Source organism: Sminthopsis crassicaudata, chromosome 3 (assembly GCF_048593235.1).
Source record: "Sminthopsis crassicaudata isolate SCR6 chromosome 3, ASM4859323v1, whole genome shotgun sequence".
In the NCBI taxonomy this organism is placed as follows: domain Eukaryota; kingdom Metazoa; phylum Chordata; class Mammalia; order Dasyuromorphia; family Dasyuridae; genus Sminthopsis; species Sminthopsis crassicaudata.
The window spans coordinates 372616684-372632583 of record NC_133619.1 but is presented as its reverse complement, the minus strand read 5'-3'; the positions used below and the strand labels follow the sequence as shown (position 1 = coordinate 372632583).

Sequence of the window (15900 nt, the reverse complement as noted above, 5' to 3'; positions counted from 1 at the left end):
AATAGATGAAGTACTTTGTTAAGCTGAATACCTATTTAGTCTCTTTCTGAAGGTAAATTATCTTTTTTAAAAATTTCATCTCTGTAAAACTCAGTGGGATAATCCATGAATATCCTTCATTTCCAAGAGGAGTAATGATAGTTTCAACTTGAACTAGTGCTAGAACAATAGTGAAAACCTGTTTTTATATTTTAAACATATTTATAGATAAATTGTGAAGTAGGACCTCACAGCTAAACAGTGTTGCCGAATTGCAGAACACTGGAAGAAGAGTCTGGAAATCTGAATTCCAGCTCTAATTTAACCACTAACTTGCTATCTGAATTGGATGGAGCTCAGAATCAGTTTCCTTATCCTTACTGTGAGAAAGCTGGACTAATCATCAAAGAATCTTTTACTTCTGATATTCTTAGAGGAAGTGTCCTTTGGTGAAGGGAGATAAAAACAGTGGGAAGATATTTGGTATTAACAACAGACAACCTGAGTTTGTCTGTTTCCTCATCTCTAAAACAGAGACAATTATATTTGTACCACTTACTTCATCAAGTAGCTAAAGGAGCACTTTATACTTCTTGAAAGTACTTTATAAATATGAGTAATGATCAAGTCAATCCAAAAACATTTATTAAGTTGCTATTATGTTCAGGACAGGTGGTGGAGTAGATCCAGCATTGAGCTTGGAACAAGGAGTATCATATTCATGAGTTCAAATCTGGTCTCAGATACTTCTTGAGCTGTGTGACCCTGGACAAGTCACTTCACTCTATTTGCCTCAATTTCTTCATCTGAAAAATGAACTGAAGAAGATGGCAAACTATTCCAATATCTTTTCCAAGAAAACCCCAAAGGAGATTATGAAGAAACAGATGCTTTTTTATTTTATTTTTTATTAAAACTTTTTATTTTCAAAACATATGCATGTATAATTTTTCAACACTGACCCTTGCAAAACCTTGTGTTCCAAATTTTCTACTCCTTTCCCCCATCCCCTCCCCTAGATGGCAAGTAATCTAATATATGTTAAACATGCTACAATATATATTAAATCCAACATATGTATACATATTTATATAATTATCTTACTGCACAAGAAAAATCAGATCAAAAAGTAAAAAAATGAGAAAAAAACAAAATGCAAGCAAACAATAACAAAAAGAGCAAAAATGCTATACTGTAGTGAACTACACTCAGTTCCCACAGCCTTCTCTCTGGATGTAGATGGCTCTCATCATCATAAGATCATTGGAAGTGGCCTTGATCATCTCATTGTTAAGAAAAGCCACATCCATCAGAATTGATCGTCATATAATCTTATTGTTGCTGTGTATAATGTTCTCCTGGTTCTGCTTATTTCACTTAGCATTAGTTCATCTAAGTCTCTCCAGGCCTCTCTGAAATCATCCTATTAGTCGTTTCTTACAGAACAATAGTATTCCATAGCATTCATATATCATAACTTATTCAGCCATTCTCCAATTGATAGGCATCCTCAGTTCCAGTTTCTAGCCACTACAAAAAGAGCTGCCACAAACATTTCTGCACATATGGGTTCTTTTCCCTCCTTTAAGGTCTCTTTGGGATATAAGCCCAGTAGTAACACTGGTGGATAAAAGGGTATGCACAGTTTAATTACTTTTTGAGTATAGTTCCAAATTGCTCTGCAGAATGGTTGGATCCATTCACAACTCCAACAATACATCAGTGGCCCAGTTTTCTCACATTCCCTCCAACATTCCGCATTATCTTTTCCTGTAATTTTAGCCAATCTAAGAGATGTTTAGTAATATCTCAAGAGTTGAGGCAAATGCCTTTAAAAAATGAGTCAACAACACTATGGGGATTATGTTAAGCACTGAGTACAAAGACAAATATAAGAGTCTCTACCTTCAACGAGTTTCCATTTTATGATCATGATTCTATTTCAATATTAGGTTCACTAAATAATAGCCTTAATAATAATATCAAGCAATTATATAATTATTTAAGTGTAATGTAATTATAATATAATATAATGTTTTAATCTCATTTTATTCTCATATAACCTGGGAAGTAGGTAGTTTTAGAGTAGAAAAATATGATAAAGAGAGGTTAAGCAACTTGTGAAGAGTCAAACCATCAAGTTAACTTGCCTCAGTTTGATGTATATAAGTTTGATGATCTTATTTTCAAAAATTTAAGAGAGTCTGATATCTGCTTGTTTTAAATTTAAAAGAATGATACAGATAATTTATCATAATGAGTTTTGTTTGAAAGCTCCAATTCACACCATACTTATTTCAATTTTAAAATCCAATGACTCATCTTTAATTAAGAGAGCAAAAAGCAATATAGTTTAATACAAAGAGGAGTTGAATTTGAAGTCCTGATTCTCTGTATTTAAATATTCTAGCTCTGCTATTTCCTGCCTGTGTCCTTAGATGAACCACTTAAAGTCTCCAATCCTCAGTTTTCCCATCTATATAGTGAAGGGATAGAATAAGTGATCTTTAAGTACCTCCCCCCAGATCCCATGATTAAAACCATAAACAAAGATGTTTGACGCCATGTATTTAAAAAAAAAAAAAAGGTTTCATCATTTCAATTCATTTGTCTTCATTGTTAGTTCTGAAAGATTACTTCCATATATTATTGATACATGCATGTAGAAAGCCTTTATATAGATATTAATAGTAAATCTATTTTCAACATTAGTAAACATATTTTAAAGAATGTAGAAAAATCCCTTAATGCTTTGAGGAACTTACTTCTTTACTCTTTCAGGGTAATGATTAAAAGATTATATCTTAATTATACTATCACTTACCCACCATTTAATTCTAATTTTATATAATTTATGCAAAGTTATATTGCTTTGTATTTTTTAAATCATTTAAAATTAAAAGTCTTTTGAAAAGGAAAAGAATGACATTTTCTGGATGAGTTATATCAGAATCATGGATTTAAAACTGAAATGAACCTGAAGCTATCAAATCAAATCCCCTAATTTTACAAAAATGAGGCTATGAGCTTAACTAATTTATCAAGAGTCAAACAAATAATAAGTATGAGCATTAGGTAAGTAATTGGTATATTTTGTTTTGAAGCCAGTTATGTCTTCTTGTAAATTTCAAAATGTTTCAGAAATCTATAATCTCAAGGAAGATTATCCCAAGTTCCTATCAGAACTACCATTGGCCAAGAAAAGTTAGCTGAATTAGTAAAGTAATAGTTATAAATATACACATATACATACATACATTATATATATATGTGTGTGTGTATACACACATACATACATATCTTATATATATATATATATATATATATACATACACTCAAAAACACACATATATGTATATCTACATGAGTAATATATACATATATATATATATCATTCAGAAGATAGCCAACGTATTATCCCTTTTTAAAAATTCAAATAGGGGCAGCTAGGTGGTGAAGTGCATAGAGCACCAGCCCTGAAGTCAGGAGGACCCGAGTTCAAATCTGGTCTCAGACATTTAACACTTCCTAGCAGTGTGACCCTGGGCAAGTCACTTAACCTCAATTGCTTCAGTCATTAAACAACACAAAACAAATTCAAATTATATACTACTTTCCTTTAATCATTGAAATTCTATATTCTTAAATTACAAAGTGCTAATAAAAAGGCAAAAAAGAGCCCTCTCATAAGGATAGTGTAGTCCAGATAAAATAGAAGCATGACAACAATTACACATCAATCTCCTATTATTAAGATCTGCAAAACATTATCACTCCAACATTCTCAAAGTGAAAGATGCAACTCTTAATGCTTTCTTGACTCATAATAATCATGTATATTTTACCCTTAGTAATGCATAAGAAATGGGTTTCTCAAGAAAATAGTATTTACACACATATATTGTATCTAGGTTATATTGTAACATATGTAAAATGTATGGGATTGCCTGTCATCAAGGGGAGGGAGTAGAGGGAGGGGGGGATAATTTGGAAAAATGAATACAAGGGATAATATTATAAAAAAAATTACTCATGCATATATACTGTGGGAAAAAATTCTAAATAAAAAAATAATAAACTTAAAGAACTATATAAACTTGAAAAAAAAAAAGAAATGGGTTTCTAAATAAATTAAAAGGCAATGACTCCCAAGTTATTTTCTTTTTCTTTCAAGAATACCTCACAATCTAAAGTATTTTATTTCTCCTTCTTTCTAAATGAACCTTATAAATATAATGTGATTTTGGGGGAAGCTCTTTAAATTTATGGGATTTCAAAGAGGAGAAATATAAAGAATCTAGCACAAAATTTATATATACAGACATCATTCAAAGTTATCCATTCATTCAGTCATCAAACATTTATTAAGCTTCTACCACTTAAAAAGCTTGATACGAGGCCAGAGAGAAATTCAAAGATAAAATTGACATGGTCACTGCATTTATGGATCTCACAGTGAGGAAAATCAATAAGACATGTATACAGGTAAATATAAAACAGCTGAGAATATAATTACAGTAGAAGACTACAAGGTGCTGTGGTGCAAAAGAGAGAATTCTGTAGTTAGGGTCAGAATCTATGTGTTCAGACTATTGTTTCACTATCACTTTGACAATGGTCAAGTCACTTATCTCTTTCATGTTTCCACATCTAGGAAATTAAGACAATAATATTTGTGCTATAAACATTTTGTCCTTGTAAGAATTAGATGAAATCATGGGTAGATATAAACTGCTTTATAAAAGTATATTATATGATTTGTGGTAAAGACCAGTATTCCCCAATCCTACTACTAATGAGTTCTTTATTGATGGTTTATACTCTGAAACAACAGATGCATTAATTTTTTAAAAAGAGCCATGGTCATGGCATCTCCTGGACAAAATAACATACAATCATGGTGATATTTACACATAGTTTTCTTATTAAGTTCTATAATATTATTATTGAAACATTTTCTATACAAGCTAGCCGTCAATGCTGCTTTGACACTAATAATAATCATGAAGCATCCTAATCTCAACATTACAAACTAGTACTTCTCTAAAGGACATTTTCAAGTGTCCTCTATTTTCCTTTAGAGAAATATTAGTTTTTAATATCAACAGCCAAAAAGAACATTAGCAAATACTAATACTAATACTTTTTTATCTGGGTACTATTTGACTCCTACCTCCTGTCATATTTGATAATATTATTGATTATTCTTTCTGTTTTTGCTTGAGAGGCTAGAAAAATGTTATTCTGAAGTCCACAGTCATCTTGGATTTGTTCTCTCATCAGTATTTCCCATGCTTATCTATACACACATTGACCCCCACTATACATTGGCATCCAACCTGTTGTCCAGGTTCATACATCAAAATATTCCTGACAATTCTCTTTCCTTCATCCTCCACTCACACAATCAACTCACCCATTCAGGTTATTTCCAGCTCTTTTCTAGTTCACTATAGAGAAGGAAATTTCTTTGTTGACACCCCTTCTTCCAGACTCTTTCTTCTCCATTCCATTCTTTATACAGCTACCAAAATAATCTTTGCAAGAAACAGATCTGATCATGTCATTCCCTAGCTCAAAAGCTTTCACATTTCCTAGCTCAAAAGCTTTCACATTTCCTATCCCATTGCCAATAGGAAAATACAAGTTTCTTATCCTTACACTTAATGAGGACCACCATTTAGACTTGTACTTTCAAAGCATCTAGGTGGTGCAGTAGATAGACTTCCAGGTCTGAAGTCAAGAAGATTTATCTCTCTGAGTTCAAATTTGACCTTAGAAATTTACTTGCTGTGTGATTATGGGCAAGATACTTAACCTTATTTGCCTTAGTTTCTCATCTGTAAAAATGAACCAGAGAAGGAAAATGGCAGACTCACTCCAGTATCTTTGCAAAAAGCCCCAATGGAGTCACAAAGAATTGAAGACCATTTTTTTTATGGGAATGAAGAATTCATAAAGAAAAGATATTGGAGTGGTTTGTCATTTCCTTTGCCAGTGGCGTAAGGCAAACAGAAGGTAAATGGCTTGCCCAATATCACACAGCTACCGAGTTTATGAGATCACATTTGAACTCAGGCCTTCCTGACTCTAGGCTCAGTACTCTATTTATTGAGCTACTTAGCTGCCTAAAAACTACTGAGACCCTAGAATTTATAGTCCATCTCTCATTTCCATGCATTTGCATAAACCATCTCTTAACAATCAGAAAACCTTTATTGAACATTTTCTATGTGCCAGATACTGTTCTACGTTGGGAATGCAAAAAAAGAAAGAAAAACAAACCAACCACAAAAACATTCTTTTCCCTCAATGAGTTTATATTCTTTTACATTGCACATGCTTCAGCTCAGATTTCTTGATTTCCTGTAAAACTCAACTCAAAGTGTTACTTCCTCTAGGAAGCTTTCTCTCAACCTTCCCTTTCCCTAACCAGTAGTTCATATTCTCTTTCTCCTCATTTTTCTTTGTATTATTTTTAATATGTATCTGAATTTATTATGTATACTGGAATGTAAGTAACTTCAGAGAAGAAACTCTTTTTGATTTTGTCTTTATAACCCCAGAGTTTAGTATCATGTCTTCTACATTGTGGACCCTTCGTTAATATTTGTTTTCTTGAGTTAGATTATTTATGGTTACCCTTAACCTCAAGCTGGCTCCTACTCACAACTCAGTATGATCTCTGCAACCTCCCTGTGATCTGGGTGATCTCATTCAGCGACTGTTCATGAATACTAACTAATTTTAATTTCAGTTTATGAATAATATAATTAGTAAAGGGAATCTGCTGCCAAAATAAATTATAGCTGTCATCCATAGCCAATTAATTTTTTTTAAAATTATCTACTGCTTTCTACTTAGGCCTATTAGCATGAATAAGTCAGGTTGACTGAAGGAGTATCATGTACCAGTTATGTTATTTCACTTGTTTAACATTTTCCCTTTATTTCCTATTTCTCATAATTTCTCAGTCATTAGTACTGAATTTCTTCAGTAGGCACCAAATATGTCAGGTTATCCATGGGATGCCTGGAGATCTAGTGATGATAAGCCTTATCTTTTTAACCCTGTTTCTATGATAAATTATCTAGGGCTAAATACAAGTAGTTGGACTAGTATAAAAAGTAGCTGACTGAGTTAGTTGGCTATGGCACTTTAGGACTTTTGAGTTCCTGCTCATTTCTAAAAGTCTTTATGTCTTACTGAGAAGTAATGGTATAAATTAGTTTACAAGCAAAACAGAAAATTGTAGCTAACCTGAAATTAGAGTTTATCTGCTCTTGGAAAACTATTTGAAATCCTGAGTTGCATAGCAAAAGAAAGGCATCACAGAACTGGAGAGTGTTTAACTTCCTATACAAAGACTAAGCCTTTACAATTACTATGCCATCAGGAATGGGGAGAGGGGTAAGGAAGGGTGGAGGGGATTTTTTTTTTAGGATAAGACTAAAAAGTTCAGGGGCAGGAAGGAATCATATGGAAAAGACTAGACTCAGAATCAGTTCATGGGTTTCTAGCTTCCTAATTTAAAAAAAAAAAAACTTTTTTTGAAATATATTAAGAATTTAAATCACTAGTAATTCTTTGTAATTCAATTTTTTTACCTGCATTTTAATTCAATTGAAGAACTCATTGACCATTTGTTAAGACCCTATTATAGTAAGACATTGTGCCAAGTATTAGCTAGACAGAGATGAACAATATGATCCCTGCCCTCAAACACTTAACAATCTAATTGGTAAAAAATACCATGTGCACAAATAGATGTAATGCAAAGCAGAATGTAACTGAGGCCAAAAGGAAATAAGAAAAAATTGCTATTTGGAAAATTGTAAATGGAGGCCAATTGGAATTGATATCACTAGAGCACAGTTTTTAATTAAGAAAAGAATTCAGAATGTGTGGATGAAAAGTACACTGCAGACACCTGTGTGGGCCATTGCTGGATCTCCTTCTGATTTCCTATATAACCTTGTACAATTATCTTAACTGCCTTAGAATTGAATTCCCTCATCAGTAATATTAAAAAAAAATTGAACTAGATGATCTCTAAGGTCTCTCCTAGTACTTAAAAAAAAATCTGAGGCTTCACATTCTATTATTCTTTGCTTTACAAAGATTAAGACAAAGTGATTGTGACTAGAACATAAATGACTTGCTCTTGTTTTGGAATTGGAGAACATCCCTACAAGAAGTAAATTTAGGACAATTAAAAATATAATTGTCCATATAACATCTGTCCAATTCATCTCTTTCACTTTGCTCAGGTTCTGAGCCTCCCAAGTTAAGACACTCATCATGATACATAGATATAGATATAGATATAGACATATAGATAGATATAATATATTCATATATATGTATTGCAAACTCTACAGACCAGCCTTTCATACTTTCATAGCTCACCACTCTCAGGTTCCAGCCTATCTTTTTAGCATTTTTCCCCTCACTATACTACTAATGGATAATGTGCATCTGCATATATGTTATCTACCCCATTGAAATGTAAACTTTTTGAGATCAGGCACTGATTCATATTCATCTTTGTACATTTAGCACCTAACAGGGCATGCTGATAAATGATTATGATCATAGGATAATAGATTTAGAATTAGAACAAGTCTACACAGAGACCTTCAAATACAATCCTCCTCATTTTAGCATAAAGAAACTAAAATCTATAATTACTTTGTTAACTTCTGAGGGTAGATTTAAATCTAGATATTTGGAAGATAAAAATAAGTCCGGTATTTACTACTCTGTACTTTATTGATTGATTGATCTTTCACCTCTATGAATTCACATAAACAACCTCAATGTCTAGAATGCACTCCTTCATCTAAATTTTCAAAATCCATTTGTTAATTAAAGATGATGTCAATTCAATGAAGCCTACTTGGTCTCTCTCCACAAATTTCCCCACGAGTAATTTTTTCTTGCTTGCTTTTGCCTTCAGTCACATTCTACCTTTCATTATATTTATTTGTGCATATGCTGTATTTCACCAATTAGATTGGGACCTTTATCTCTGTCTAGGAAGTGTCTAGCACAAAGTCTTGCTATAATAGGTTCTTACTAAATGGCCAATGAATTCTTCAATTGAATTAAAATGCAGGTAGAAAATTGAACTTTTTACCTAAGGAAGAACTACTAATTAAAATATCAATTTATACCAAAAAGCTTTTTTAAAAAAATAAATCAGGAGGATAGACCTATAATGGATCTTATTATGGAAATTAACCTGTCTAAAGATGCTTCTCCAATTACATTTAATGATCATTTTGACATCTGTATGAAGACAATTGTAACTTTTTCTTGATTTTAAAATGAGAAATAAATTATCAGACTAGAGGAAATATCAGTCTGACCTATTAAGGTAAATCCTACATTTTTATGATGTTTTCAGAGATCACATTAATGGAACTATTTCTTCTCTAATACAAATGTAGAATTCAATTGCAAGGAGCAAAAGACATCCTGTATTGTCCTTTTGCTTTACAGTGACTCATAAGAAATAAAACATTCCCAAATCTAGTAATAGTACAAATGAGGGGAGGAAATGAAGGTACTGGTTCTCCATTCCCTCATCAATTTGCATTAAACAAGTTTGAGGTGGCAGAGTTAGAGATCTATTTCAATTTGGCTTCTTTTGACAATCCACATTGGGCTGATTAAGCACCAATTACATTCTAATATTAAAACCATAGTCGTAAAATGTAAATAATTAGTCTTATTCCATTAAATATGAAGAATGGGAATCCAAAAAAGCAGGGCGCCAAATTGAGCTCAAGGTCAGTATACATTTGCATGACTTTCTACAATGCAAATATAAAATAATGGTTCCTTGGCATTCCACCCAAGTCCTAGAGCAGATCCAAAGGTAATTAAAGAACATATGTGGATAACTAGGAATCTTATTGCATTATCCATTTTATATTATTGCCATTGTCTTTCTAGTTGACCAGATGAAATGTCTTTTAATTAGGGCATTAAAAGTCTATTCACAATACAAAAAAAAAAAAAAAAAAAAAAAAAAAAAAAAAAAGCCACCTTTGAATTTGCATTGAAGGTATATTCTAGACATGCAAAGTAAAATGGAGAATTTAAGTAATTATCTGGGTAATTAATTCCCTCTCTCCCTTTTCCTATATCCTTTCCAATTATCTGGTTATTACAGGTAAAAGATTAGGGAGGGGTTTGTTTTTGCTTGAATTATCAAAATAATCAACTCAATTCTCCAGGTCATTGATCCCATACTGGGGTCACCTCCTTGTTCTGTCCTAGAATGAATAAAACACAAAAATTTCCAAGACTCATACTAGTAGAGACCTGAATGTATTTCTTTATTCTTATTAAAATAAATTGTAGTGGAAGTCATTCCCTCCAGAGAAATTATACCTCCTTAAACCTTAATTTTTCTTGACAGCACTGTTACAGACTTTATTAAAGGAACAAAAACCAAAGCTGTTACCTCCAAAATCTATTGTGGAATGATGTATCCTGAAAATTTTCACTTTTAAAACTAATATTACATATTTGAAAATGTCATTATAATTAAAAATAATAATGAATCCATTCAGTGCAGTTGAGAAAACAAACATTTGCTTTGGAAAAATACCCTTTTGCTGAGAGTTGCAAAAGATAATTTTTAAAAGGAGTCTTCTGAAATTTCTTGTTTTTGCAGATAAAAGAGGTCACTGGAAGCCTTCAAGAGGATGAAGAGGACACTATTATGGAGAGTGGAGAACATTCTCCATTTCAAAACCACATAATAGGTACCAATTAATGTTTCCCTATACAACTTTCACTATTGTGTCATTTGTATATTTGCTTTTGGAGTGGATGCATTACTAGAGTCCAGGAATCCATGTGTTAATGTAGCTCTTTTTTAAGCAATCCAGCCAGTACAGACACTTTTACTTCGTTTGCTTAGACAGCACTGGAGACCTTGGAGGAAAAAAGTAAAAGTGGTGAGATGTCAAGATCTTTATTAGGTCTTTATTAGGCAGTGTGGAATGAAGAAAGCAGCAGAATACCAAATACAGGAAAGTGTGAATTCCCAGTAAAAAAGGAAGCAGAAGATATATGCTTCTCGTCTAATATCTCCAATCATATATATTTGCCAGTTTTCATTCAGGAAAAGCTAACCATATATTTCATCAGTATTTTATATTTGGACCCCAAGAAGAATCGGTCTAAAAGGAATCCTGCTAAACACATACGGCAGAAATTTATTATTTGGTCTTCCCAGATGAAAATTATGATATATTTTCATATTAGGAAAAAAATGACTGAGAGGCAGCATGATGGTGGATAAAAGGTGCCACTTGAAGACAGAAATATCTGAATTCAAGTCTTGCCTTTGACATATACTGACTGTTTGCCCTCCAGCAAGTCATATAACCTGACGTAGCCCCAGGCAACTTTCTGTGACTATCAGATATAGACAAGTTGTGAATCTGCATCAATGGACATGGTTTTTAATGGAAGCAGTTTCTTCCACTGAATAAATGACAAGTCTGGCTGAAAAGAAAATAAATAAAACCCACTGGATTAAAGCCATATTCCTCACCTTCTTCCGTGCCCTCAAGGGAAAAAAAAGTAAACTTGGAGAGAGGCTCTTATTGGTTTTGAAAATTCTCCAGACCACTTTCTTCTCTCTGGTAAAAGCCTCATTATAAAAATCCCCATTTCTTAAATGAATTTGGCTTATCAGCTACTTCTTTTAATTGTGCAGAACAAATGGAGTGCAGAAACCATAGTTCCTCAAGACAAAAGGCCTTTGCTGACACTTTTCGAATGTCTAGTAATGGGTGGTAACCCGGAGATTGAAGAGCTGTCAGCAGCTGTGATCCCAATAAGGAAATGCATGAGATAATAACTTTAACAGTACCTGACACTCTTGGGGGAAATGTGGAATATGTTGTTCTTAGAACTCAAAATAACTTAAAATTTGGGCATTTGGGGTTATTTTGATTTTACAAAGGATACCAGTACGTGATTGAATCCTTTCCTACAAATCATATTCAGGCATACTAGAGATAATCTTGACTACCCCACTGCAATGGTATGACAACTCTCACAGATTTCTTGTTTGTGGATTTAATCAGCATCCGTTGCTCCTGTCCTTTCCTGAGAATATCTTTGGCTGCTGGCTCTCAGCATCCACTCGTGCTGTCAGCTCCATGTTGCTATACTTTGCTACTGATTTCCTGCTGTACACAGCAGTCATCCGAAAACTATAATTTACAGTTTATCAGAGTGAATTGTTGTATCCCAACACTTAATGAGACTGGCACACCATTATTATTCTCTTCATTTGTAATTGGGGATACAAAAGTCTTAACAAAATAGAACTGAATGAGCAAAGTCTGAATAAGAATATAATTCTAAAAAGACACCCTTTATTATAGTTGTCAATGTAAAATGCTTAAATTGGTATCAGTTCTGCAAAGTTAGCTAATGCGCAAGTTAAATATTATTTAACAATCTTCAAAATTGACACTATGGAAAGCATTGAAGTGTTGACTTTTTTTTTTCTAAAATTAGGTGCTGTTGGACCTGTAAAATTAGTAACATTTGTGACAGGAGCTGATCTTTTTAAAGAAGACAATGATTGAAGTAGATTTAAATAGATTACTGACTGGATCGAGGAACAAAAATATATTTGGACTAGATTTTCACTAGAGTGAACATTTTTGTCTTCAAAGAAATAGAGCTACTTTGAGCTGACAAGAACGTTGTCACTTAGTCTAGCTGACTGCTCCCAAGGCAAGGATCCAACTGAGCCAACTAACTTGAATTTATTTTTAATCTTTTCCCCTCTTTGGAGCCTATGAAAACTTCTTATTTAATTGCAATGACAGTAAATACTTTCTCAGGAAAAATGAATGAGAGACCACCACACCAAAACATCTAATTATCAGAAAACCAGAATTAGACTTCCTAATAACAGTTTTCCATCTATTGTGAGGTTTCCAAGTAGAAGAAACAATAAATTTAAATGCTATGGCTAACAACCAAATGCTGACTAATGTCTGCAGCAGGCAAGAGCAATTAACCAATTCATGAATCAGAGATCTGTTTGTATTTCTGATGTGAAGGGTGAGTTTGTCTTAGATTGGGCAAAACAGTATGGCTTAATTACAAAGTCATTACATAGAAGAGTTGACTGATCAGCATTCCTGATGTGAAATAGAAGATGTGTGAAATGAAAACAAACTTGTAGATATTCAAACATATTTTTATTCATAACATTTGAATCAGTACAGGCCCTCACATTTATGAAAAAGGATTAGTCTAGATATTGTCAGTCTAGATATTATAACATATAATACATTTGCTTACTGTCCTTCTATGATGTTGAACTATGACAGATCATATTTATCAAATACAGGCTATCACAGAAGTCTCAGTATAATTTTAAGCTATTAAACATATTAAAGCTTAAAATTACTACACTGAAAGTTTTAGAAAACCCATTGGCTCATTCCCCCACTCTACTATAGCACTGAAAAGTTGGTTCTCTGAAGGATCCAGTGCTGCTATTTTCAGGGTTCTAGAATTAATCCTTAGATGGCTATGCTTCTAACACAACCTCCACTTGGGTATTTCCCCTTAACAACCATCTTGTTAATTTTTCAGCTAAGATATTTACTCAATTAGTTTAGGAAAAGCAATAATTGCAAAGGATTACCTTCTAAACAAGAAATGCATTCTCCCACCAATTCTCTTATAAAGTCACAGGTAGGGAGGATGGTACACAATGTTTTTTCATTCATTCATTCCTTAACATTATAAACTTATTTTTGAAAGTAACCACATGGTGTAGCAGATCCCTTGTTTTTCAACAAGGACTAAGATTTGGGTAATTCTAGAATGTGGAATTTGTTGATATAGACAAGGTAAGAACTTAATATACTTTCAAATCAAGTGCTTTAATTGGATGTGAATTAAGGTCTGGAATGATGATATAATGGAAGCTAACATGAGAGGAAAGAAATAAGGCATTATTTATTCACCATCAAAATCGAGGAGGAATATGGTTGGTCTTCCCTTTATCCACCTGTGGTTTACATCCTTAAGATCAACCACAATAATGTATTATTTATTTTATCCCATATAGGCTTTACACATCTACCTAGAATATATTTAGGCTATTTCTATCATCAATGGATATGTATTAAATTAAAGAAATGCTAACTCATTTTCATTTTAATCTAAGAAAAACATCAGAAAGTAAATCTTTTGGGGACCAAATATTAAAATGAACTCCACAGTCAAATATAAATTGTTTTTATTATTCCCTTCTTTAAACCACTGCTCAACTCTATTAGTAAAGATAATCAAGAATTTATCGTATAGGAAAATCACTTGTGTTTTGAGAAAATTGTTATCTCCATCCTCATGATATTATTAGTCAGCAACAAAGAATGCAGGTTTGAAGCAATCCTCCATGGAACAAAAGTTATACCCTTTGGTAAAATGTATCTAATACTTCCCTACTTCTAAAATTAAAATACATATTCAAGTCAGAAGGACTGATGTACTGTAGCTGTCAATCAATTAAAGCTCTTGATAATCATCTGTCTTATTAGATGAACATTACTGGTTTTCCCTACTGAGAATGAATTTGGAGAGGCTTGGCAGTTTTGGGGTTTTTTTTGTAAATAGAATGGCAATCTTACTTTCTTTTCACTGAAATTATATTTCAGAAAATTAAGTAGACTTTCAGAACTCCAGAAATGGAAGATTATTTTAGTTAAATGTCATATTTATACATTATAAAGTTTAACTATACAAAGGAAGAAATATCAACAATCCAAACAAAATGTGGGTTGCAAAGTAAAATTTTTGATAAATAGTTTTGATAACATTACATTGACTGCTGACTGGCACCAAACTTAGAACTGCTAATGTGAACATCTCTTTGAATGAGAAGTTCAGAGATTTAAAGTGATTTAAGTTCTTCTATCAATAAATTTTTGGATTACTTGATTTCAAATGTTTAAACACCAAAGAGCCTGATGGTAGCATGGTGCTAACAAGTTTGTTTGATCAGACTTCCAGCTATTTTGTTTCCTATTGGTCAGAGACAGTTACTTTTAGTTACTTATACTTCAGTATAAAATTGTTTAATATGAAGTCTTTCTGGGGGCAATTTGAGTGGAAATTTGTTTCCTGATTGGGCACAATCTAGGAAAAATAACCATCTTTTCTCCTAATTTTAACAGCCTTCTTATTCAATCTGTTTCCGTTATCTGTCACCTTTGCATGTGACCCTGTAATTTCTCTATGTGATGTTAAAGATTTTTTCTTTAATTGATTTTTAAATTCCAAATACTAATAGTTCAGTTTCTTCATTTCACAATCTATTCTTCATGTGAATTATAAATTTCAGAAATGCAATATATATAGCTCAGTTAACCTGAAAAGCATCCTCAGATTGGCTACTGCTAAAGAAGTGCTAATTAGGAGAAAATAATTCAACTGATTCATTCACTTAGGGGTACTTTGCCAGCATCTTTTGAAGATAATATTAACTCATTGCTTCACCCAAAAATACTTTTTAACTCTCATTGTTTGCTATTCAGCACTATACCAGTTACTAAAGGTATATATTTGGATCAGACATAGACATTTTGCTTCAGGAGTTTATTTAGATCTTTGAAACATAACTTGTTTGGTTCAACCAACTACTTTCCAGAGTTAAATAAAATACACAAACACACACACACACACACACACACACACTCACATATACACACGCACACACACACTGCATGTAGCATTTAGCACACAGTGCTAAAGTTTGTTCTTATTTCCATGATTTCATTGGTGTGGACAATTCCCCTTTAATTTCAATATGCCTCCATATATTAGTAAGACTTCCTAAAATTAAGCAGGGTGATGCTCAGA

The 15900-nt window shown here is 32.7% G+C and overlaps 1 protein-coding gene across 5 annotated transcripts in view; it reads left to right on the top strand.

Moving 5' to 3' along the window:
* NCKAP5 (NCK associated protein 5) overlaps positions 1-15900 on the top strand; it is a 939808-nt gene that overhangs the window by 826615 nt on the left and 97293 nt on the right. For all 5 annotated transcript variants that reach the window (XM_074301873.1, XM_074301870.1, XM_074301872.1 and 2 more), the window contains one exon: positions 10667-10757. In XM_074301873.1, coding sequence (XP_074157974.1) covers positions 10667-10757 — 91 coding nt within the window. The remainder of the gene's footprint in view (positions 1-10666; positions 10758-15900) is intronic.